The sequence below is a fragment of the Cryptotermes secundus genome, unplaced genomic scaffold (assembly GCF_002891405.2).
Source record: "Cryptotermes secundus unplaced genomic scaffold, Csec_1.0 scaffold1383, whole genome shotgun sequence".
NCBI lineage: Eukaryota > Metazoa > Arthropoda > Insecta > Blattodea > Kalotermitidae > Cryptotermes > Cryptotermes secundus.
Window position 1 is genome coordinate 743,753 of NW_019731296.1, and position 26,571 is coordinate 770,323.

The 26,571-nt window shown below is 43.2% G+C and overlaps 1 protein-coding gene and 1 long non-coding RNA gene across 4 annotated transcripts in view; one reads left to right on the forward strand and one right to left on the reverse strand.

Moving 5' to 3' along the window:
• LOC111867001 (LIM/homeobox protein Lhx9) overlaps positions 1–25,751 on the reverse strand; it is a 41,434-nt gene extending 15,683 nt beyond the window's left edge. The window contains exons 1-3 of one of the 3 annotated variants that reach the window (XM_023856445.2): positions 25,594–25,751; positions 18,271–18,542; positions 7,333–7,712 (exon numbers count right to left, since the gene is read on the reverse strand). In XM_023856445.2, coding sequence (XP_023712213.1) covers positions 7,333–7,712; positions 18,271–18,506 — 616 coding nt within the window. In that variant the 5' untranslated portion in view covers positions 18,507–18,542; positions 25,594–25,751. Of the gene's footprint in view, positions 1–7,332; positions 7,713–18,270; positions 18,637–25,593 lie in introns of those variants that run through there. The other 2 variants (XM_023856444.2, XM_033752495.1) reach the window with 2 other exon arrangements.
• Positions 1–26,279, forward strand: part of LOC117282528 — a 94,293-nt gene extending 68,014 nt beyond the window's left edge. The window contains exons 2-3 of the long non-coding RNA XR_004513285.1: positions 9,641–9,765; positions 25,758–26,279. This is a non-coding gene — a long non-coding RNA (uncharacterized LOC117282528). The remainder of the gene's footprint in view (positions 1–9,640; positions 9,766–25,757) is intronic.
• The last annotated feature ends 292 nt before the right edge of the window (positions 26,280–26,571 follow it).

Genomic DNA, 26,571 nt, shown 5'->3' on the forward strand with positions numbered 1-26,571 from the left:
ATCTTCAGAACCCCCCACAAAGCCCCCTCCCCCGCCCCCACATTGTAGCCAGTCGTTTGTATTTGCTGTACACTTGAACCTATCCCCAATGCACCTGCATGGCTTGTATAAATACTACACATGTGCTGATACTCTTAAGGGGGCGCCCGGCTAATGGAATAACCCGAGAGGCTCCCTATTTTTTTAACAACCCCCCCCCCTCCGGCATGTTTTGTGTTTCTTCAACAGAACTCTCCGCTGAATCATAAGGGCTTTCTCTCATATTGTTGTTACGATTTTGAAAACATGCAATATCTATTTCTGTTCTCTTATTTAATGCATATTACTCAGGGGTGTAAAATAATTTTTTCCTTATTTCCTTAAAGATTTATGACAATATTTGTTTAATTACCCAAAGGGTGTAAGACACGTAGTAGTGTTGTTGGTTTAGGCACTGTGCTACAGCCCTGAAGGTCGCGAGTTCGATTTCCGTTGAGTTCGTTGGATTTTTCAATTGACCCAATCCTTCCAGCCGCACTATGGCCCTGGGGTCTACTCAGCTTCTAACAGAAATGAGTACCAGGAACATTCTTGGGGCTAAAAGGCGGCCGGCGCGTAAGGCTGACATCACCGCCATCTGAGGGCCGATTGCCTAGAAAATATGGGAGCCTCGACGTCTCTCAATCCCATGGGCTTCCACGGCCTGTTACAGGGAGAGCTTTACTTCTACGCAAAGCGTGTGTTCACACTGGCAGGTGGATCTCAGAATTCCTTATGAGGCCTGATCAGTATTATCAAGACTGATTTGAGACCGAGAGGATTCTCATAGCGGTAACGCTGTAGATTCATATTCAGGCGTACTTGGTTCGAATTTCGCCTGGAACTAATTACCCTGACAGGTTTTCTCGTGGTGTTCCTCTGGCTCTCCAGGTAAACGCTGTGATAGTGCATCGTTTATGCTACGACCAACTCCTTCCGAATCCTTTTCAGTTCATCGTACGTCTGTCATCCCATCATATGAAGCTGTATGGTGTCCATGCTGACAGCGTTGTAAAAGAGCCCGCAAAAGTAACAAGAATTTCTGGGAAGAACTAGTAGCCTACTTTCTTTTAATAACATACGGAGCTCATAGAAAGCTTGAGAATAAGGGGAGATACACAGACGCACAGACAAAAAGGGGATCTCATAAGCCTGTTATTATTCTTTCGAAATGAGGAAGCTAGGCCAAATTTATGCAGCAATGGAAAAAGCGTTGATATTTGGAGGAACTTTCTGAGTCGATACAAATACTGCAGACGTCATTCTGTGAATTGTCAAAAGATGTCAGGACGTGTATCCTTTAGCTGACAACGTTCCGCTTCGGAGGTACATGGAGAAGATGGGTCGTTTCTAATGCGATATATATCTTCACCAGTCTCTCCCTGGCAACGTCATCTAACAGGGTAGGTGCTTGAACTTCACTCGCCCAGGTTCTATCTTCACAGATTCCCGCACAGAACTTACTTTGCTCCTCGCTTTATAACATATCGGCACGGACCACGTAAGGCCACCCTCTTTCCAACAGTAACTCTATTGTTGCATGCGTATTCGTTGTCGCGAGAACGTATATACCGAACCGTTGCCCAGAAACAGTCGTTGTTTACAGACTCAACACTTAGCAACGGGTCTATACGCCACATTATTGTCGCTCACTCCCCCATTTCTTTCTCTCTCAGTCTTTAGTCTTTAATAGTTTAACGACGCTATTTCACCTTCAAGTCGTCTGTTATCGGATGATAGTGCCCGTGTTTATGAACGGCTTTTGTGGTCGTGGCCTATTTCAAGGTAATACGCCAGTTTATAAGATTCGTATACGGGTTTTCTGGGGCGGGAGGGTAGTTTGTGCGCCTGCTCCAAGTTGGGCACTCCTGTGCGGAGGTACTACCCTTCAGGCAGGCGCTGAGATGTTATGTGGGTGAACAATGGGGTGTGTACTGTATCACATGTGAGATACGAGAGCAAGAGTGAAACTGTTGTTACCTTCACGCCCTGGGGCGCATGACGTCTACTGGGAGGGATCAATCATTAGACAGGAGATCGTATTGAACATTTTGTCATCGGCAAAAACCATATCGTCACGTAAAATGTTGTGTGACTATAGACGGGGGTTTGGATAATTGGATTTTGTGACCGCTTACAGGTCGTAACTACAAATAACTATAACAATTTCGCTATTTCCGCACTTTACATTTCATTAGAGCGCACAGTCTAATGTTCTCTGTTACTAGACGTTTCTCGGTAACGGCTTCTAACAATGGCTAGTCTTCTGCTTCCGGGCTGAAGTCCTCTGAACGGCGGCTCCATTCCAATTGAACTTCCTTCAGAGTCAGAGTTACTTTACGGCTGGCGGTATACCGTTGATCAATTCGTCTTAGCTACAAGCCCCTTGGGACTCACGACCAGTGATTTTCTACCACCTGAATACTTGCGATTATAGTCCTTATGTAACATCCTCTCAAACGAGAGGACGGATCTGACGTTTACAATTGCCGCTGGCCCTCGCCAGAGCAGTTAAGGTGATGACACACGGAGCGGTTGTGCCGATATGGGAGGTAGCACTGCACGAGGAACGTACAGTGCTTCTGGTACTGGTTTACTTACAGTGGAGACGGAGAAGACAACATCCAATTGTGAGAGATAGGACTTAAAAAGCTCTATTTTACACTTCATTTAATCAAGCAAGACAAGATGAAGATAAATTCTATAATTTCGTTCGTATGTGGAGCGAATCTTTGGAGCAAGAGCGCGCACGAAGTCTTCAAACCGCTCGCTGCACCACCAGCAGACGACAGGCCGAGTCGGCAAAACCCGCTCCGTGTGTCATCACCCTTATTCTCGGGTCCGAGTCCCACGAGACTCACGACCATATTTTACTGTCTCAGATTCGTGACTCCCCCAACCTGGAGGGCCAGGTCTCCGTATTTAAATCCTGGGATGTAACAGAGTGGCCCTGTTATACCCCCAGGCACTGGGTCCCCTCTTCGAGACTCCCACATTTTCTAAAGAATCGGCTCACAGATGGCGGTGAGTTGTCCTTCTGCCTAACTAATTAACACTATGCAATGAAGGCGTATTGCGGAGTTGATGTATAGCTCCACATTTTCTTCACCCCGGCACTAGTTCCCCCCGGGGAAAGAGCCCCCGGCACCCATTGGGTAGGAGGTTGGGTGGACCCCAGAGCCCGTTTTGATGACGTTGACCCTACTGGGACTCGAACTCCGACACCTCGGTGGTCCAGCCCGTAGCCAGTCGCTATACCGACTGAGCTATCCCGGCTCTTGCATTAGGCAGCGAGGTATGGAAAGGAAGCCAAGATGGCTATGCTACATTCTTGCACCAAATCGTGTGTGTAACATTAAGGTATACAGTTTGTTTCCTCCGCAGTGCAGTGTTTAGGTAGCTTGTTCTTACAGATCTAGCCTAAGTTCAAACATTGGCTAAACATATGGGGAGCAAGCAAAGCTGATCCTTAAAGGATCATGTAACCAAGATAAACGCGGAAAATTAAGCAGATTGTGGTGGGCGGGTTGTGGCTATCTTATGACCTCCCCATCCACCCCTACACTAGCGGTTTTCGTTTTAATGGATACTACAAGCTTGCCTGAACGGGGTGCCGTTTTGTAAAATAGGGGTGTTAACGGGGTTGTCTGTGGTTTACTTCAACCGACGATTCTGAGAAATTTATCACCTCCATCTTCAGGGTCGAGAAATGAGCCAATCAAGTAGCCGGTATGAAGTAGTAGCAAGTAGGAGGTAGTTATCGTGATATCCGCATCAGTAAACATTTACCGGTTTGCATAGGTTTCGTCCAACAAACTCTTCTGAAATGCTAAGTGAAAGTAAGTAAGTAAAGCTATTCCTGTAACAGGCCGTGAAGGCCCATAGGGTTGTGAGACGTCGAGGCTGCCACATTTTCTCTAGACAATCGGCTCACAGATGGCGGTGAAGTTAGCCTTACGCGCCGGCCGTCCCTTAACCCCAAGAATATTCCTGGTAATCATTTATGTTAGAGGCTGAGTCGGCCCCAGGGCCATAGTGCGGCTGGAAGGATTAGGTCAATTGACCTCTTCGGGACTTGAACCCGCGACCTTCTGGCTTGTAGCATAGTGCCTCAACCAATTATGCTATGTTGCCTGGGAAAATGGTTGCAACCCCTAAATCCGCCCTTCGGCCATAAAGTTTAACCATCCCTGTTGTAGAAACTTACTATGAAAGTACTCTGTTCGATTCTCGCCTGGGACTCTGCTTTGACTTTGTTCCTCCTGGTAAATTCTGGGATAGTAACACTACCGAATCCTTCCAGATCTTTGAAGTTCATCATTCTTCTATGCTACCATATAACTGCCTCTGTGTTCTAGTGGTCAGCGTTCCTGGCTACAGATCCAGAGGTCCGGGTTCGAATCCCGGCACTGCCAGATATTTCTCTGAGAAGTAGTGCGTCTGGAACGGTGTCCACTCAGCCTCATGATGATAATTGAGGAGCTATTTCAAGGAAATAGCGGCTCCGGTCTAGAAAACCGAAATTAACGGCCGTGGTGATTCTTTGCGCTGACTAAGCTACACCCTCTATCCGCAAAAGTTGACACTAAACTTCGCCGACAAAGCGGCGGTCGCTCGGTCGGTATAGTTCGTTTGCGGACTAAAATCACGGAATTTTGTTTGTTCTATGCTACCATTTCATGATGTATAATGTAGCTATTGACAGCGTCATTAAATAAACCACGTAAGTTGAATGGCACATGCGCTTTCTGCTTCCCCTTCTCCCGGTATTTCTGGAAACAAAGGCTAGCACATTGCGATTCTGATGCTATCTCGCGGAGCTGTTTGAACTCTCAGCGACAAATGCAGGACAGGTACTGCAGCGCCCCTATGAATACATGTTCAAGCTACGGGCTACACGCTGCAAGCGCTACTGTACACGTAATGGGCGTTCGAGAGGTAACCAGCTTTTGTTTCGTGTTGCTTCTTTTAACGACGAGAAAACAACAGCTGCAGAATATGTTATGCTCTGACGTACTCTGTAAAATGCGACGAAATGGAATTGAAGCCGGCGACAGATGAATTCTTATTTGCAATTACTCAATTAATCAATAAATTAAATTTCTAATAAGACGTTAAATAGTGGGGGGAATGGTCGTTTTAAGAGTGGTGTCACGTCTGATGTGACGCGGTATAGTCCGATAGAAATTGACCGATATTTCGGAGGAAGTTTCTGCCAATTGATAAATTGCCTGACAGAAGTTTTCGAGTTCATAGCCCCCGAATTAAATGAAGTCATTATTTTAAGCTTGCGATGTGTACACCTAGACGAATAGATGGGTTATCTGTTGAAGGAAAAAATAGATAAAAGCTGCAAATATAAAATTGTACAGTTGAATTTCTTCAAAAGGCAAAGTTTTCCCTGTGCTTAATTAATTAAGCACTGCGCTAGGAGAGCGTATGGGGGAGGGGATGTATAGATCCACGTTTTGTTGACCTCTACACTAGTTGAAGGTGAGTGGTCAGCTTTACTCCCCGATCACTTTACCCCCGGGGAAAGAGCCTCCACTACCCTTTGGATATGAGGCTTGGTGGGCCCCAGAGCCGATCTGGACGGCGTGGAGAATAGAAAATTCTTGACGTTAACCGGTACTCGAACTCCGAGTCCTCAGTAGTCCAGCCTGCAGCCAGTCGCCATACCGACTACGCTAGACCGGCTCCCTAAAGTTGCTTCTGTGCTTAACTAATTATTTAACAAATTAAGCACTGTCATGAAGATGTATGGGGGCTTGGATCTATAGATCCATATATTCTTCATCTAGGTATTAATTGGAGGTGAATGGTCAGTTTCACCATCCGGCCGCTTTACCCCCCGGGGAAAGATACCCATTGGCTTGGAGATTGGTTGGGCACCGTAACTGGTCTGGACGACGTGGAGAGGAAAAAAACTGCTATTATAGGGACTCGAACTCCTAACCCTCGGCTGTCCAACCTGTAGGGAGTCGCTATACCGACTGAGCTATCCATAAATGACATTCGTCGATTGGTCTTTATAACGGAATTCCTTTTTCTGTGATGTAAATATTATTTACACGAGCTTCAGGATGAGGAAAGTTGAAACGTCCAGAAACGCCTCGTGACGAGATTTGAAGCACGACTTCCCACAGGGGCGGTTTCCGTTCATACCTGTTCCGCGCCAGGAGGGGAACCTTTTTATTATCACAGGAAACGGAGCTCTAGAAATGCAAGACAAGCAACAAAGACGATTTTAATGGACTTCGTCCGCACAGCTGACCTTCTGTCTCAGTGTCTAGGCAGATTGTATAGGCGAACGGACGTCATTCATTAAGCCCTCGTTGCTCACACCTGCTCACCAGCTCCTTCGTACGAAATTCCCGAGTCTAAATCATCTTTCAGTGATATTTGGTGGGGGCACAAAGATCTTCATTAAGAATTTTTCTCCAACCTCCTGTCACTTCTTGTCTCTTCGGTCCAAATATTCTCCTCAACACCCCGTTCTCAAAAACCCTNGCTACAAGCCGGAAGGTGGCGGGTTCGATTCCCGATGATGACCTAATCCATCCGCATAATGGCCCTGGGGTCGACTCAGCCTCTAACAGAAATGAGTAGTAGGAACATTCTTAGGGGTAAAGGGCGGCCGGCGCGTAAGCTGACAACCACACCGCCATCTGTGAGCCGATTGTCTAGAAAATGTAGGAGCCTCAACAACTCAGAACCCTATGGGCCTCCACAGCCTGTTACAGGAATACCTTCACTTTAAGCTTATGAGGTCACCTTACCCGTAATTCCTGAAAGCCTTAAGTTCTCCTCTTCATATAACCTAGGTCGTATGAAAGGAAAGTAGGCGATTAGTTCTTCCCAGAACTTCTTGTATGTATATACGTTTTGGAATAAGTCACATGTGCATCTCACGTTTGCGTATCTCCTACATTTTACCCTCCGCTCCATATTCATTGATCATCCTATAGTAGACGCCATATGATCTCTATACCGACAGCGTCGTTAAATAACCAACTTGAAATAAAAAATCTCTAAGTTGTACTGCACAAGGTCTCGTATACCGATGTTTTCAGAACAGAGAGTAGAGAAACACGTGCAAGAACATTGCTGTCGGAATTACTAGGTTTTTGGACTTTGTCCATCATCCGGTATCCCCGCCCAAACACCAGAAAACACAACGTTTCGGTAACTACATCTGTCTCCATCGTCAGATGAGAACATTGCTTGTTAGCTCGTTTCCTGTTATGACCAGCCCGCATTATTTTCTCTCTGCTTAGGTTTTCGCGCAGACAACTGCGCATGCTTCTCAGTTACCTAGTGCACCCGCTGGTAGCCTCATTGTGATCGGGATGTCTGCAGTCTCGACGGTAGACGACAGCTTCCTCTTCCTCGGTCTCCCTTTCTGAACGCCGCCCCCGCTAGTATAGTACTGCGCCGGGGAGTCTCCCGCCCTGAAGGCCGCCTCCAGGTCGACACCGCCGCAGTAGCCATTGTGGTTGTACAGAAGTTCGTAGTGAAGCAGGCAGTAGGCCAGGCCGTCGCGCATCCTGAATTGCTGGCCGTGTCGCAGAACGATGCCACAAGATGCGCAGATGAAGCAATCCACGTGGTACACTCTGTCGTTGACCCGCGTCACCAGATCTTTGGCGTGAATACCGGCTTGACACTGATCGCAACGTCTCACGGCAAACAGTCTGCGGACACCAAAGGAAACTCAAGTGAATTTAGTTCAGGTGCGAGGAAGGGTCAGTAAATACGTCACAGGTGGTTGTAAAACACATAAACCGTAAACCTGGAGGAAAAAAACTTGTCACGTCGTTGTAAAGGCGCGTCCACATTACTCGTGCTCGTGCTCGTGTGACTCGGTATGCTCGCGAGTAATGTGGACGATTCAAGGCAACATAAATGTGTATCTCGTTCAGCTAATAATGGCATGGGCTCAGTGACGTGAGCTGAGGATTGGTTTCTACTGGCTCAGCACAGATCCCAAGGGCGGGCTGTTATGAACAAGATAATCAAACTTCGGCCTCCATAAAAAGCAGATAAATGCTTGTTTCATATTAAGAGTTTTATCTTTCCGTGTGATATGCCATGTAATCATGTGAAAGGCAGCCGACGTTTCGGAGGGATATATCATCTTCGTATTTAGCATGGAAGGTAAGGCAACGAGGAAAGGGCAGAAGCAAGTGGGAAGATAATAGAACCTTAAAGGATCTATAAAATTGCGAATGGAACAATAAACCAAGTAACGATTATGTTCCTCCGAAACATCAGACTGCCTCCATACTCTTCATAATCACCGCTGTTGGAGCCTGAAATCCACAAAAGAAGTTTATTAGTTGAAGTAGTTCCGTCATCGAAACTGTGAATCAACCTGTACGTAGCCATTTCAGCGCCACCAGCGCACTCAAATCGACCAGGTGACATCACAGCGGAAACGCAGAAGGTTATATATTCGTACGGCCGTTAGGATCAGGAGTTAACTTGGAGGGAAACCAGGTGACGCAGATTATTGTGCTGAAATATAGGCGTTTTGTTGAAGCGTAATTTAACGTTGTCTGGCCCAGCGAAAACGCATATTAACTGAGCAATATGCGTCCATTTCCAGAGCGTGAGTATTTTGTGATTACGTTGAAGTTAATATGTAAACTATACAGGGTGTTCCAGGAGGAAAGGTCAATATTCTGTGAGGTCATAGTATCGGTCATTCTAAGGAAAAAAGTGTATATGTACATGTGTCCCATTCCGAACGGTTTCCGAGATAGAGCTATTTCACTGTACTGTACACTGTACAGACGAGCAACACGCCATGTCCTCACACGAGTTGCACCGAGATAGAGCTATTTCACTGTGCAGTACACTGTACACTGTACAGACGAGCAACACGCCATGTCCTCACACGAGTTGCACCGAGATAGAGCTATTTCACTGTGCAGTACACTGTACAGACGAGCAACACGCCATGTCCTCACACGAGTTGCAAAGTGCATTGATGTTCACGGTGGATTTTTCTGACATGTGTTATACTAGGTAAACTGTACCAGCTTTGTCATTTGAACAGTAAATACCGGCATTAGAAACAGTACGTAATATCTCTTTCTTATCAACGATTTTGGAACCGTACAGTGAAATAGCTCTATTTCGGAAACTGTTCGGGATAGGACACATGTATATATATACTTTTGTGTTTAGAATGACCGATACTATGACCTCCCAGAATATTGAACCTTAATCCTGAAACATCCTGTGTAGTGTCCGATGGTAAAATGATTGAAGGATTGGAAGGGATTTGAAAGGAAGCGGTCGGTGTGTGATCGAGGTACTATCCCAGAATTCGTAAAGGTACTGAGGAAAATCATAGAAAATTTCAATCAGTGTATCCGTTCTGTTGGTTGAGATTCGAACTGAATACCTCCAGAATAAAAATACAGGGCATTCCCACTACATTCATCTGCTCAGTTAGGTTATATGTGAGTTTAAATTTGTTTAAACCTGGTATATAACTTTGAAACTTAACATACATGAAATATAAATTTAAAATTTCGTTTATCTTTTCTTGCTTGTTTTTCCATTCACCCAAAGATCACGTGCCCCAAACTGCACTTCACTGCACTGCTTACAGATTGCGCGCATGAGGGTGTAAACTGCCGTTGCGTGAATTTGTTGCGCTTCTTGACGTGGGTGAAGCGACGTGGAAATGTCAAGTCGACGATATCAGCCACATTACCGATTTCTCGTTTCCACGTGGTGAGTAGGCCTACTGAATACAAATTTAATATCTTCACTTTTATTATAAAATATCTTGAATATACAAAACTATAATTTTGGCTGATGTTTTGTATGATTGTGAAACTTGGACTCCGACATTAGGGGAGGAAAACAGACTGAGGGTGTTTGAGAACAGGGTGTTGAGGAGAATATTTGGACCGAAGAGAGATGAAGTGACAGGAGGTTGGAGAAAACTGCATAATGAGGAACTTCATAACTTGTACTCTTCTCCAAGTATAATTAGAGTGATCAAGTCAAGGAGGATGAGATGGGCAGGGCATGTAGCACGAATAGGGGAGAAGAGGAATGTATATAGGATATTGATGGGAAAGCTAGAAGGAAAGACACTAGTAGGAAGACCAAGACGTTGGTGGGTGGATAATACTAAAATGGATCTTAGAGAGATAGGATGGGATGGTATGGACTGGATCGATTGGCTCAGGATAGGGACCAGTGGAGTGCTCTTGTGAACACGGTAATGAACCTTCGGGATCCATATAATTCTGAGACGTTCTTGAGTGGCTGCACAATTGATGGCATCTCAAGAAGGGCTCAGCTCCATGAAGTTAGTTATGGCAATTTTGGATTTGTGCTTAATTAAGTGCCACACGGTGAACACGTGTCACTTCCCTTCAGAATACAAAGAAGGACAACTTAACCCTAGAAGTGCCATTTTAACTCCTATATTACCAAACTTCCATTCAAGTTTGCCAGAGGTACACTTGGGAGGGTTCGATTCCCGATGAGGTCATTGGATTTTTCAATTAACCTAATCCATCCAACCGCACTATGTCCGTGGGGTCGACTCAGCCTCTAACAGAAATGAGTACCAGGAATCTTCCTGGGGGTAAAGGGCTACCGGCGCGTAAGACTGACAACCTTACCATCTGTGAGCCGATTGTCTACAAAATGTGGGAGCCTCCACGTTTCACTACCTTATGGGCCTCCACGGCCTGTTACAGGGATAGCTTTACCTTAGAGATGCACTTACTAATGGTCAGTCAGTATACAAAAGGGCTGCATAATATCTTGAAATTGTTAAAGTTGAGGTTAAATTTCCAACAGATGTATCATTTTGTATGAAACAGCAATTTCTGTTAAGAGTCGTTGTTTGCGATATTTGGCACTTGTGGAGTTAATTATGAATTTTTGGCACTTGATGCATTAAACTTTTACCTCTGTATTTAAATGGTTACTTTGTCTCTGTTTCGGAAATTGGTAGAGGGGCAGGTCCCCCCCCTATTGTGTTTGTGTCTGGCAGCAACTAGAAGGTTGTCATTTTGTTGTCTGCTTGTCTATTGTTTACGGACCCTCAGAACTCGACAGGTTGGATTGAAATGATTCAAAATGGAGGCTTTTGCGAACACGTGTTTAATTTTAATCCCTATTCATGAGCCCCTTGCAGGACGTAAATGTGTAACGGGCGGAAAATTATCTGGACACAGTTCATACGATAATCGCTAGACGCCTACCCGACCCGGCAGCGCGCTATGCAACGTGTGGTTGCTAGGATACCGACTCTTAATAGCCTAGTAATTTGCTACCCTAGTGATCCTCTGTTGCATAACCAGAATGTTGCAGTAATTTGCTTCTCTCATTACGGGCCATTTTCTTTGTTGGAAACTTTACCCTGCTAGAAAATTGAATTGAGTTTAAGTACTTAGGTAATTCTCTTGAATGCGGCCTGAGCATGTGAAGTCAGTTCGACTGGAGGTATTATTATAACTCTTGCGAGGTGGGCAGGGCATGTAGCACGAATGCGGAAAAGAGGAATCCATATAGGATGGTGGGAAAGCCAGAAGGAAAGAGACCACTTGGAAGACCAAGGCGTAGGTGGGTGGACAATATTAAAATGGATATTAGAGAGATAGGATGGGATGGTGTGGATTGGATTGATCTGGCTCAGGATAGGGACCGGTGGAGGGCTCTTGTGAACACAGTAATGAACCTTCGGGTTCCATAAAATGCTGGGAAATTCTTGAGTAGTTGCAGAATTGGCTTCTCAAGAAGGGCTCAGCTCCGTAAGTAAGCAACAGGTGGAATGAGACTTGGCAAGGGAAACCGAAGTACTCGGATGAAACCTGCCCCTGTGCCACTTTGTACGCCACATGACCTGACCTGGGCTCGAACACGGGCCGCCGCTAGGTCTAACCGACGACTGACTGCCTGAGCTATGACACGGTCTTAACTGTTACTAACTTGTATTAATTTGATGTTCAAACAACAGTTTTAATTAGCGTAAATAGATAATTATAGTGAAAATAGGCTTCCCCTAGTATTTTTAAGTGAGGGGGCTGCAGTTTTCCAAAGGGGAAGCTACAGTACTTTCATACAAATTTGAGCTTAATCCATTTAAGGAAACTGTATCAGTCTTCCTACAGTATTCAGTGTATAAGTGTATGAACGTAAAGCTATCCCTGTAACAGGCCGTGGAGGCCCATAAGGTTGTGAGACGTCGAGGCTCCCACATTTTGTAGACAGTCGGTTCACAGATGGCGGTAAGGTTGTCAGCCATACGCACCGGCCGCCCTTTACCCCCAGGAAAATTCCTGATACTCATTTCTGTTAGAGGCTGAGTCGGTCCCAGGGCCATGGTGCAGCTGGAAGGAATAGGTCAATTGAAAAATCCAATGACCTCATCGAGAATCGAACCCACGACCTTGCTGATAGTATAATAGTGCCTCAACGTACTACGCTACCGCGTACCCACCATATTTTTAAGATTTACATCAAACTTTTTTTTTTTACATTTTATGACAAATTTATTTTATAATATGCAATCTAAGTTACAAAATAAAATTATATTGCCTAAAAACACACGTGAAGTCGATTATGTAACTTCAAATGAACATATTTTCAGAAACATTTCTATAATTCGGACTTCCCCTAATGAACGAAGTTTCGCTGAAAATTAGACCGAATTAGTAAAGACATATTTTGATGCAAGATATATTAAAACATCTACCAGTTTTATGTAGAAATCTGTCTCCTTGTCAAGTGTGGTCAAGTTTCTGTAGTAATGAGAGTAGCATCTTTATAGGACATATTTCGATTTCACAATAACGTCACGTCACAGTACCTTTATCTGGGAAATGTAGTAAGAAGTTACGCTGAAGGGAAGAAGATGACGTGGCGGGAATAAATACCACAGTAAATGTTGGTTTCATCTTCTAGTTGAATTCTTAAACTCTTTTTGTTGTGTGCGGGATTGCAGACGTTGGGGCAGCGGATGCGCGCCTGTAAAGTATACATCCCGACAGACACAGGAGAATAAATAATTGATTTATCTGCTACTATACTGGATTTATGTAAGGTCGCAAAATGTAGCTTTCAGGCGTCATTGAATGGTTCTGCACGCGGTTCATTCCGAGCAATTAAATAACAATTCAACTCTACAAGGAATGTGTAACTATGCAGTGGAATTACAGGCGGTTGTGATACCGACATGTCAATGACATGGCTGGGCCTCCCGATAGTTAAAACAACTTTGGAAAAAAAAAAGTAACATGTCCTTATTTTTATTTTTAAAGAAGAGGATTCCTTAACCGGGTGCTCTTCGGTCGTAATTGTCAAAAATTACTTACTAATTGTTTATTCGTTTGAAGGAATTTAAATGTTCATTTTCTTTCCGTTTCTTGTTATTTTGCATTCCAAAGTTGATATAAAATCCTTCGGAAATTCGCGTGTATAGTTCAGAAACAGTCTGGTGTTTCGAAGGAACATATCGCTTCCTCCTTCAAGGTTCATGTGTAATCCAAGCAAGAAACAAACAGAAGTAGGTGATAAGCTGAGGTGTCCCGCGTTACAACACGCAAATGACGCCATTGTTCGCAGTTTTTGGCATGAGAACCTCGGATCGAACACACATTTGTCTGTACGTGAGTGAGAATGGCGCGTTTTGAGCCGAGAATCCAGTAAAATACCAATCAGACATGTTACCGCTGTAATCCATTTTAATATTATCTTCCTAGCTGTGTTTCTTTCAAATTTAATTTGTTTCCTAAGTATCCTAAACACGTAGCCTTCTCCCAATCTTCCGTCCTGGCTCCCATTTCACAGTGTGATAGGGTCTGATATCTTGACTGGTAAGTTTTTTTGTCACAGTTCAAGGTACACTAACAGTCCATTATGAAGTCATCGAGAACTGAACCCGAGCCTCCGCGTGAAGGCACACACTTTAGAAATATTTATTAATTTATGAACCTTTGGTTCCGCAACCAGTGGTGATTCATGGGAACCTTACACACATTTCCCTGTGAAACAGGTTGGGAGGGGGGTGGATTTGAGCAGTCCCTGGTTGCACCCGGAAGCCCTCGCTGCAAGAGAGGCCGCAGTTTCGCTAATTATCTCTGTTTTTGTTCGGTGCGGCGACTGACCCATGTTTTGACACGAAGCGATCTGCTCTTGTTTGTAAACTGCGGGTAGTGTTAGTGTCAGCCAGTAGAGGGCTCAGCGTCGTGGCAAACTGTAACATTTTCAACAGACGCTAGGAGAGGTTTCTTGGGCACCGCAAGGGGTTGAACGCAGCAGCAATAATAATAATAATAATAATAATAATAATAATAATGTATTTATGTATATCTACGTAAGAGATCAATGGCCAATTACAAATTAAGAGCAGAAACAATAGAAATACTAGAGAAACACAGACATAAAAGAAAAATCAAGGCAGTTCATATCATTTAAATAATAATAATAGTACAAACAAACAAACTCCGTGGCTTGAGTCCGCAAGCGAACTATACCGACCGAACGACCGCCGCTTGTCGGAGAAGTTAATGCCAACTTTAGCGGATAGATGGTGTCGCGTGGTCAGCGCAACGAATCCCCACGGCAGTTAATTTCGGTTTTCTAGACCGGAGCCGCTATTTCCTTGAAATAGCTCCTCAATTATCCTCAAGAGTCTGAGTGGACCCCGTGTTTACCGAACCGTTGCCTAGCAATGATTAGAGGTAGGGGTACACATATAGACACACTGACAATAAGGTGATTTCATAAGCCTATTTTATTCCTTTTTTTTTTCTTCAAAATATGGAATGTAGTCTAGTAAGACGGTGTGCCCCCAAACTGATTAATGTGGCCTATAGTAGGGCAGAAGTTTCAGAAAGCAGATTTGGAGCAGGTTATCTGCGCGTTACGGCCGGCACGTCTCCCAGAGGAAGCACAAACAGATGCACGCAGCAATTAGCCGGCTGCAAATAAACAGAAAGAGGAAATACGCAAGGCTTCCTTCTGCGACGTCATTTCAGTGCGAACAAATAAGCGCTCTTGGCTTTCGCGCCTGCGCTTTATCGCCTCTTCATCCCTGTTGATTATTTAACAACGCTGTCAGTAACTGAGAAAACCCACAAAAATAAAATCATAGCCGATACCACGGCAAAGATTCGAACTGGACACTTCTAGAATAAAGTCAGAAGCGTTACCGCATGAGATAATTTGCTCAGTGTAATTATCTTATTATCGTTGCATTTTTCAGTTGGCCTAACCCTTCCAGCCGCACTATGGCCCTGGGATCGACTCTAACAGAAATGAGTACCAGGCATCTTCCTGGGGGTAAAGGGCGGCCGGTGCGTAAGGCTGACAACCTCACCCCCATCTATGAGCCGAATACCTAGAAAACGTGGGAGCCTCGAAATCTCATACCCCCATGGGCCTCCACGGCCTATTACAGGGATAGCTTCACTTTATTAATATTATTATTATCATTGCTGTTATTATTAAACCGGAATATCATCGCTGTAAATTGCACACAAATTAGAACGCACAGGCATAACAGCAGCACAGCAGAACTATGCACTATAGGTACACCTCTAGGCTACTCGCAAACACATCAGTACTGAGCGCCTAAACTGCCGTTGAAATAACAAATAAAATGAAGGAGAAATATCTATTTAATTGACGTCTTGCAGGTGTTTTCAAACGCACCACAAAACATACAAAGAGAATATTCGGAGAGTTCCTTGAAATTGTTTCTTAACGTCAACCGAAATGGTTCAGATCTTGCTCACAGTTTCTGTTGTTCAGAAGTGAGATCTACAGGCAGACTTTTCTCACCTTGCCTCTTGGCTGCGCATAAGGAGAAATGAGGAGAAGTGTGGAAAGAAGTAGCGGGACAGTGGTTGCAGCTTTATCGTGGGAGGGTAACGAAGGCCATGCTATAAACCATACACACCCCACAGTCCTTATCTCAGTTAGTGGACTCGACCTAATTCACTGCGCATTCTGTTGAGAGCGGACAGGTGTAAATAGACGGACTGTATTTTACTAAAAATTGGACATGGCCACAGAGGAATGTTGCTTTCTACATGCGCTGTTGGCACTGGAGAGACCTGACGCTCTCGTAGCCGTGGATATGAAGGGTACAGTCTTTTGGGATGTGTCGCCATGTCCTTTATATTGTTACGTACTATGTGTGACTATAGACGGGGTTTTGGATTGAATATTGAATTTATTGACAACTTACAGGTCGTAACTACAAATAAGTATAACATCATCGCTATTTCACACTTTATAAAATCACCCTGAGTTTTTCCACCTCGCAATGTTTCCACAAGTAGTTGCTTGGTAACGGCTTCTAACAGTGTCTATTGCTCTGCTCCTGGGCTCAAGTCTTCTCTAACAGCGACTCCCTTCCAATTGAACTATTCTTGCTCCAAATGTCCTTATAACCCTTCGGCACGGACCACTGTAGAAAACTCGCATTTCCAACAGTACGTCTATTGTTGCGAGTCGATTCATTGCTATGGAAACGTGTTTGTTTGTGATTGTTATCTAGTAACGGCTCTACGCGCTATAATGTATAAGTGCAAACATTCAGAATTATCGTGCTACATCCTTATTCAGTCTACCCTGAGGATGGAGGCATGAGAGTCCTGAAAATGTTGGTACCTGTCTACTACATACCAGAAAACGGAAAATCAGAGTGCAGTTGTTGCCCCAAATATTAGTTACCACTTCCATCCTACCTATGAACCTTGTGGAACATCCCCATTATGATCCTACTACTGTTGGAAGCGGGGGTTTCTGCTCGGACCGTGCCTAGGGCTTATAAGGAGAACAGCGGGTACAATAATAGTTCAGTTGGAAGGCAGCCGTCGTTCAGAGAGAACTTGAGCCCGGAAGCAGAGGAATATCCATTGTTAGAAGCCGTTACCAGGCAACTCGGTCTCATATTGATGCTGTTCTGTTAAGTGACATCACTCAGAAATTATCACCCTCGTCTGTATTCTAGGAAACACGTTTCGAGCTCTTAAATAATATCAGTTGCTAAGAACAGATTTTACTCATAACCTCATCGGTATAAACATGTCTTTTAACGTTACATAATACATTAAAGCTTACATCTCTTTAAGAAGTAAACTGCGGCTATGGAAAATATTGTTTCTGCATTGTGTATGCCGAAGTTCGTTCATGAATGCGAACACTGCCTGTCTTTGTTTCCCAATTTGGACACGGCGAGTTTCTGTTTCTGATGTCAACAGAACAAATTTTTGTTTCTGGCTTTGACACTGCGGATTCTGTTTTGGATTTTCCACGGGAAATTTTTTGTTTGCTATTTGGACGTAAGAATTTTTTTATGGTTTGTACACAGCGAATTTTTGTTTTTTACTTTGACACTGAGGATTCTGTTCCGGGTTTGTTCACGAAAAAAAANAGCTAGCCTCAATCACTGTCCAGCTCTTTCTAATGGACCCAACAGAATAGGTGTTTTCCTTCACCTGAGGACGGAAACAGATCCAGTTTCCGAAACGTCGTGTTCTTAATAGTTATCTTAAAAACCAGGACGATGGATAAAGTCCAAAAACACAGTATATCAGTGTGTTATACACCATCGTCAGAATCTTATAGTAACTACTGCAGATTTTGTTTCGGATGTGTTCACGGATTTTTTTTTTCCAACTTGGACACTGCAGTTTTCATACACGGATGTGACTGTTGTTTAACGTAAAACATTTTGCGGGTATATCATGTTTCGATCAGGTAAACCTAAGATAATAGCGATTTTGTTTCCGCATCGTACTTTGAAAATAGAACCCAGTAAATATCTAATTATGGTATCACTATCAACATCACTGTTTTATGATGACACAATCTCAAAAGTGTTTTAGACACAGTCTACGGCATATCTCTGCTTGGTACCCGCGGCCCTTGGGGGGCACACGGTAGTTGATTGAGGCACTAAGATAAAACCCGGAAGTTCGTGAGTTCGATTCCCGTTGAGGTCACTTGCTTTTTCAATTGACCTAAATCCTTCCAGCCGTACTTATGTCACTATGGTCGATTCAGTCTCTAACAGAAATGAGTACCGGGAATCTCCTTGAGAGGTAAAGTGCGGCCTCCATCTGTGAGCCGATTGTCTAGAAAATGTGGGAGCCTCGACGTCTCACAGCCCTATGGGCCTCCACGGCCTGTTACAGGGATAGCTTTACCTCTACCCGCGGCCCTTGCCTATACAGTTGAACAAGAAATGACAGCTGATCCTACCTGTAGAAGTCCTCCTTGCAGTAGATATTTCCGTCCTTCACGAAGCAGGACACTTGCGAGTCGAGCGCCAGCTTACACTCACAGCACTTGAGGCAGGCGGAGTGCCACTGGCGGTCCACGGTGACGAGGTAGTAGCGGTCCGTGATGCGCCCACCGCAGCCGTCACACACCGCGGCTTCAGCGCTGGGACACGGGCTTGCGGCTGTGGGGCCCATCGCCTCTCGCTCCTTCAGCATCCCGGCGCGGCAGCTAGCAGCCCATAGCTCCTCCACCTGCCCACCAATTGGTACCGAGGTGGTTAAACAGTAGGGACCTGAAACTGACCATTCCGCCTACTAGTGGAGTTATACCTCCACTTCCCCCATATGTCTTCATGGCGTAGTGCTTAGGGATAGCTATAGCTAGACTAGATAGTGCCGGAAGTTACAAACAAGCAAACTCCGTGGGTTTAGTCCGCAAGCGAACTATACCGACCGAGCGACCGCCGCTTGTCGGAGAAGTTAGTGCCAACTTTAGCGGATGGAGGATGTCGCGTGGTCAGCGCAACGGATCCCCACGGCCGTTAATTTCTTTTTTCTTTTTTTTTTTAGACCGGTTACGTTTATGTAAAAGATGAATTGTAAACAGTCGTGGGCCTAAGCGAGGTACTAACCCAGCATGCAGGGCTGATAAAACCGATGAGAAGCCACATGTCCTGACAAGACATTCGAACCGAGTACCTCCTGAAATCGAATCTAGAGCGCTTACTGCCTCGACGGTTCTCTAATTAATCGTTAAAAGGCTTTCCTATTTATTTATAATTTTTTTGTTATATTTCCTTTGTTGTTTTGACACTAATTAATTTCAAAATCTGTGGAACTAAGCGGTCGTGGGCCAACTGGAAGCCGTGTCTCAACATTTTCATTTTGGGAGTTAGGGAAACCATGAGAAATCAACGTAGGGTAGCTGTCTGTGGGCCGAGATTTGAACCCAGGACCTCCCAAACAGGAAGCATCTCGAATATGCAGGTAGATGTAAGTGTTTGGCGCCTATACCCGCCCCCGCCCCGGAACATTTGCTTTCAGAATTAATGTTTAAGGCACTAAAGCTTATCGGCATTTCAGCCATGTGAATTTTGAGTTAAAACCAACGTTTCAGAGGTCCTCTTCTATCGACCCTGATAATGGAGACCGAAGAAATCCCTGAAACGTCGATTTTTAAATCAAATTGACACGTGCTCATCACCCGATGAGATTTTATCGTATTGATTCTCCGAAATTTTCAAAATCTTAACAGAACTTACGTTTAAGCTGAATTTATTACGAAACGTCATTTAACGTTAGAATAAATTCAAGAATAACTTCAAATTAATCCAATTTTTAATTAAACAATTATGAAGTCCAAGACATTACAACCTCAAACAGTCATCTTCAAGGAAGGCCAGTGTTACTACGAAACTTCACCTTTGTAGCATTTACATAATTTTACATGAATTAAGTGATGAAATTAATTCAGTGATTCATGTAACATGTAAAATTTTCTTGTAGCATTGGATACCGTCCGAATATGGCTGTTTGTCTCTGAAACTTGTTAACTAAATAACTAACCCCATGGGGCTGAACCCTTCTTGAGAAATTTGATTTGCTAGTTGTGCAGCTACTCAATAAATTCCAAATATTTATGGGACCCAAAGTGTCATTACCATATTCCATTGGTCCCTATCCTGAACCAGATCAATCTACTCCATACCAACCCAGCCTATCTAAGATCCATTTTAATATTATTCGCTCACCTACGTCTTGGTCTTCCTAATGGTCTCTTTCCTTCTGGCTTTCCCACCAACATCCCACATGCATTTTTCTTCTGGCTCAGGATAGGGCCCAGTGGCGGGCTCTTGGGGGAAATTTTCAGTAGCTGAGCGACCGCTGGCTTCCGAAGAATGGTCCGGTCCCTGCAGTTGGTTAGTTGGTAATTAAGTGCGTTGGGTTTGAGGTTCTCATAGCGGTGGGTATGAAGAGCACCGTTTTTGGCATTTGACGCCGTGTACTCCGACATAATTCCGTTAACGTTTCGAATGAAGGTATTGTCTTCTGTTTCAATGGCGAAAATAAGCCACACAACACCCAGCAAGAAAGAAGCAGGAAGTTGGGTTCTCCTCGCATAGCTTACTCGTCGACCCTGAAGGAAGGAGAAACACTTTCCTATGTAACGTCGGTGAACTGCCAGACTACACGGCGTCATGTCCCAAAATATAATGTTCTTCATGATCATGAACCTTGAAGTTTGCGATTAATTTTTATTTTAATTAATCGGTATTTGCTTTGAGAAACTGGAAACACAAAGCAATTTCAGACATGATATGCAGTGACTTGGCTGACGTTCGAACCGGGAGTCTCTGGAATACGATTCTAGAACGTTACCGCTTTCTCCAATATTCTCTGTGAATTCACGCTTCTGTAGAGTTTAAATTTTGTTTGACCAATGAAAATGCAGCAATGAGAAACCTTTATTTTGTGGATATTTGATGCGTTTTGATTCGTTCAGAAATGTCCTTATTAGAATTGGTACCATGGCTTTATGGCCGTTGCCGACCACGCAACGGCATAATTACGTTCTCCTGCCTCGTAACCAAATAGGCAGGCAGAGTAATAAAATTTCGAAAGACCTTTCTGCCTCCAGCTTCAGGGTTAGTGTTACAATTTAATTTTGAAATCGCTGTTTAATTTATTTGAGATATTTAAGTCACGAAGGATCGATGCAAATAAGTCGTCCCTAGACCAAACAATCAATAAATTAAATTAAACCTGTAGCTGTAAATAAACTAACCCCCCTTGTTTTCCCGAACACAGTAAGCCCACTTCTGTCACCACATTTTTACCCTACGTCAAAAATGCATGATGTATTTTATCCCGTCATAGTTCACAGACATTAAGGGCAAAGGAAACTATGGACGGTAGCAAATACCGCAGTGAAGCCATCTGTCATCAGTTTGCGAGGGCGCAGTTAACTAAATTTAATTCAAATCCGTTTTATGTGTTTGGACAGATATTCAGTACCCGTGATCGATGGTTTTTGAATCTACCTGTTGTCCACAGCGTGAATGTACAGACCCAGTGTCCTAGTCCTAGTGGTATGTGTTTCCAATTAGGAAGGGCGTATGGGATACCGGGTTTGCATCCAATTAGAGACATATTAGGTGCACTTCCAATTATATATATATATACATGTTTCGAGGTATTTTGGTACGCAGTTACGTAATTAATACCGGAAAATGATACTTGATGACGTCACAATTTATAGGCTAGCAAATATTCTGCTAATTGTTGAATGATTTGTATAAAGCAAAATTCATATTTGAATTATCTTTGATATATTTTGCGACTTTCCGAATGTTGTCTGTCTTAAGAATCTGTGATGTTACGTCACAACTGGAGCAACCAGTTGTGTGGAGCAACCAACCTTACGGAAGAAAATTCCCTGCGTTCTCAATCAGATTTCCGGTGTGGGGATTTGGGTTCTCATCTTGTGTTAGAAATACTCTAGTAACTCTAGTTATGACGTAATGACATACGTCACTGATGTTGCAAACTGAGAAAAAGTGTTTTAAACAAAATATATACATAATTTTCGTTGTGAAAATTTGCTCTACACTGTATTGTGAACATTATGTGCCAATACAATTTATAATCTTGATTTAATAATGTCTGTATTCCGCAATCAATTCTGTTATCCGTTAAGAAAATTCTATCCTGAAGATGAATTTTGTCCTTAGAATGTACTCCACAAATTAAATACAGAATATGTTCCTAAATTGCATTAATCAGTCTTGTTTATAGCAGAGATGTAATGTGTTTCCTGTGAGGTACGAACTGGGTTCTTATATATAGTGTTTCGAAGAAATGCCAGTAAAGCTTATATTTCAATATCGTGCAATTTAATTCAGGAAACCAAAATCCCACGGCCCCTGTCTCAAGATATTGTCGCACTTTCACACTGCCCTTATCAGAAGGACGAAAGAGCGAAGCCTGGGAACCTTCTAATGAAACGATGCTCTTTATGTCTCGACACAATAATTTGCATTTTCTGACTGGCAAAAAAAGAAACATGAAGTTATTACGATATTGTTGGACGCAATATTTATACATCATGCAAGTTGTACTGACAATTGCACCTAGACTGCAGACAATTCATGCCGTCTGTCTTCGTGTTTAAAATAGTTACTGATTGTATATGTGCTTATAGTTTTTCGGTTTTGTCTTTAAGGCCTAAGTTGTTATTTGCTTGTAGCAGCCTCCAAATTCACACGAGCTCTCATCTGTAACTTAGTTCGAATAATTATGAAGCATCAGCAAATGCAAGAAATATACCAGTTTACCCTATCGGGCCCGAAGTTCCTCTAAATCATGTTTAATAATTAATTTCATACAGAAAACACACTGCGTCCCCATTATAAACAATAGCCATGCTGTTCAGGGAAGTAACCGCTGTCTATCGTGAAAATATTAAAATATTTACAAATAAACTGTGTGTATGTAAAATGTAGAACATTTAATGTTGAAGTAGGTGCTACATATAGTAAACAATCTATTGTAAGGGGTTAAAGAAAGTAGAAATCTGTTGAACGCCTCGAGAAGAAATTTTAAACACGCCTGCACAGAAAAGGCACGTTTCTATATTATTCCTCTGGAATTATCCATTTGAACCATGAATATCCTCAAAATAATATATTCAAATTCAATCCCTACCTAACAGAAAACATATTGAATTCCCATTAAAATTAGCAAGCGATTAATGTTGGTTAGAGAAACAGTCGCTGTTTATTGTGAGAACCATACGGAACACACAAATACACTGTGGGCAGAATGCAGAGACTTTATATATAAGAATCCAGGCCTTATCTCACAGGAAACACATCACGTCTCCGCTACAGAGACCAACCGGTTAATGCTGTTTGGGGAAACAGTCGCTGTTTATTATGAGAACCATACGGAACACGGAAATAACATACAGGTGGCACATGTTTTAATCATTCTTCATTTTCAAAGATTAACTGAAAAGTCCTTGTTTAAATAGAAAGTCTTTTTCGTAGTTACGTCACTTTTCACTCAGAAGCCGCTCTATAGCCTATTTATTTTAGTAAGGAAATCTTCCGAGATGCAATACTCACAAAATCAGTATGAATAATTCTACATTATGGGACATACCGCCGTGTAGTCAGTTGAAATTCAACCGACATTTCGAATAAACATGTCGTCTCTATCTTCATGTTCGAAGATACCTCTGCTTGCCCTAATCCTTAATCCTGAAGATGGAGGCGACGTGTTTCTCGGAAACGTCGGTTGACTTTCAGCGGACTACACAGAAAGTGTAACTTTTCATAACCACCGGTGTGAGAACCTCAGATCTGTAAAATTTATGGAAGAAAATTATTAGATATTTGTTATGATGATGATGATGATGATGTATTTAAGAGCGGTGCAGTTATTATCGCCCTCGGATTACAAGACACGTCAACCGACGGCGTGTCCTGAGGATGTCTTCCGTCTGTCCTACAAGAGGAACGCTGCGATAGCAGTATAAATCAGAACCACGGTCATTTTCATTTTCACTGTTACATAATTCACAACAGTCTTATGTTTCGAGATTAGAAAAAAACAGTTTTAGGTTGGCAGATAATCGTTAAACAGAAATAAATAAGGTAAATTTAATTCATGTCATCTTTATCACGAGGCTTATGAACCATTTAAATGATAAACGCGATATGAGTCGTTCGGCAGTAAATATATTTGTTGTTTTATAACAATGTCTGTGATATGAAGCCTGTAACTCTTCACTTCGATATCTCGAAGGCGAATGATCTCTCCTGTGGACACACAGCAATGGAAACTGCGAGTTATCATAGACACTTTCGAAGTGTGGGATTGATAAATGGTTAATCAAAAGGGGGAAGCACAGTAAATCGTTGAAGGTCGCCGTGCAAGGGCCGGATTATTGTGGTCCACTCCTTATGAATTCGTACCATAGACACAGGACTATTGAAACTGTCTACATGGACATAAGTCTTTCTTGAGATGCCCAACAGTTTCTGAACTTCTCAAGAAATTCCTAAGTTTTTAAGCAACCCAAAGGTTCATTACCGTGTTCACGAGCGCCAGCCACTGATCCCCTATCTGACCAAGATAATCTGGTCTACATCATTCAATTTTATATATTTTTCAGATCCAATTTAATATTATTCCGCATTTACGCCTACGCCTTCTGAGTGGTCCGTTTCCTTCGGGTTTTCCTACCGAAATTTTCTCCCGAAAGTTTTACGTACACTGCTTATCTCATTTCCCGCGATTTTATCTCCCTAATAACGTTTGATGAAGCGTACAAGTTATGGAGTTGCTCAGTACGCAGTTTTCTCCCGTCACTTTATCCCAGTTAGGTCCAAGTTCCCCGTTCTCGAAAACGGGACTTTAGAAACGAAATAAATAATGTGCTTCTATGTTCTAATCAAACGGTAATGAGCCTATTAATTGTTTAAACCTCAATTTTAACACCCCAAAATTATGACATTCCCCCCAGCAAAATTGTTTAGATCTTCTCACTGTCATGTATGTGTTTCTTGCGTACTACACGTCTGACCTATCTTAATATATATTGCAGAAGTTTTCCGTAAATAATAACTACAAACTTTGGCCACGCTTTCACGTGTCTAAACACATTTGTCTATTAAGTTTATGAATACAGTCTCTGGAGAATATTAAGCCCACGTTCTGGAATGTGAAACCGTGTTGTCCGGTAGAATTTCATGGACGTTTCGGTTTAGCGTTATTACCTCTCCATCATCAAAATCGAAAAGTAAACGAAGCAGCAACCCACAAGACGTAATTTGTGTTTTCTATCTATATCTTCATGTTTGCTTGCTTCAACCCTGAAGATGGAAGCAGTACGTGCCTCGAAACCCAGAAGATAATGTTTCATTCGCTGCTGTGAGAAAATCAGATTCAGTAACTTAATCGTTGTTTCGTCCGAATAACGAAAATAAGCCAATAATTAAATAATGTACTTTGCAATTATCCGATAAAACGTTAACAAACGCAGTAATACACATGTTCGCGCCGGTCGCTGTCTTGTCAGTTACTGTCTATAAAATAATTCGCAACGAGCGCTTGTCGGTATGTCGCACGGAGGAGTTACACGCTGCTCTTGTCTGAACCTCAGTTTTGTACAGACACTGTCAAAACCACAGTCACGAGACACTTGACACCATAATAAATCAATTCATTTACACAGCAGATTAATTAGATAGGAAGCAAAACACGCAACAAAACATAAGATGGGGTGCTAGACACTTACCGGTGTTTACCACAGCTGTCACTCAATCCACTTGTTCCTCTCCCGAAGCACCTACTCTCTGCGTCTCTCTTCCTCTCTCACTTACCACTCTCTCTGTCTCACTCTCACCGGATAGCCAGCAGCGAAGTATAACTCTCAGGCAACAATTCCGTGCTTTTTTTTAGCGCTGGGGTCCAGCGATAACTGCTGTGTGGCGGTTGAGCAGCGAGGCTGGAGGAGGAGGAGGGAAGAAGAAGAAGAAGATGAAGTACGGTGAAGGTGGCGGTAGCCGCGGTGACGCGCGACCCCGCCCCCAACGCTCCAGTACGCAAACTCCACCTTCGTCTTGTCACCTATTGTCACTGCGCTAACAGTACCTGCTGCTTTCACATCCACCAATGAGGCGCGGCAAGAGGAGGGATTGACTCGTCTCCTATTGGCTGATGGTCTGGTGCACGGGGAGGAAGATGGATGGCGCTGATGTAGCACGGTCCTTGTGGTCTGTGAAGGCAGTCCGAGAGACTGGGTTGCTAAGAGTTCACGTATCGATTTTGTGTGAAGAGAGGAGACTGGGGAGGTTTTATTGCATTTTGAAGCTTCGAGAAATGTTACTGCTTGCTTATACCCTCAGGTGACATGTTCTGTGTCCAGAATTACATAGGGATTTAATTTACGAGAGTATAAACTAAGAAATGCGATTGAAATATATTGAGTTATGCAATTATACTGCTCATGTAAATGTTAACCCCCATCGTCACCGAACCTCATCCTTCCCTGTATTCATTGTAACGAAGTTTTTACTTCATCCAAGTTTTCAGGAATGTTGGGAGGTGTTTTTGGGTAGAAATACCCCCAAAATCCATGTCTTTTTGTGTTACTTACTTACTTATGGAGCAGAGCCTTTCTTGAGGAGAAGCCAAATCTGCAGCTACTCAAGAATTTCCAACCATTTTATGGAACCTGAAGTTTCATTACCGTGATCACAAGAGCCCTCCACTG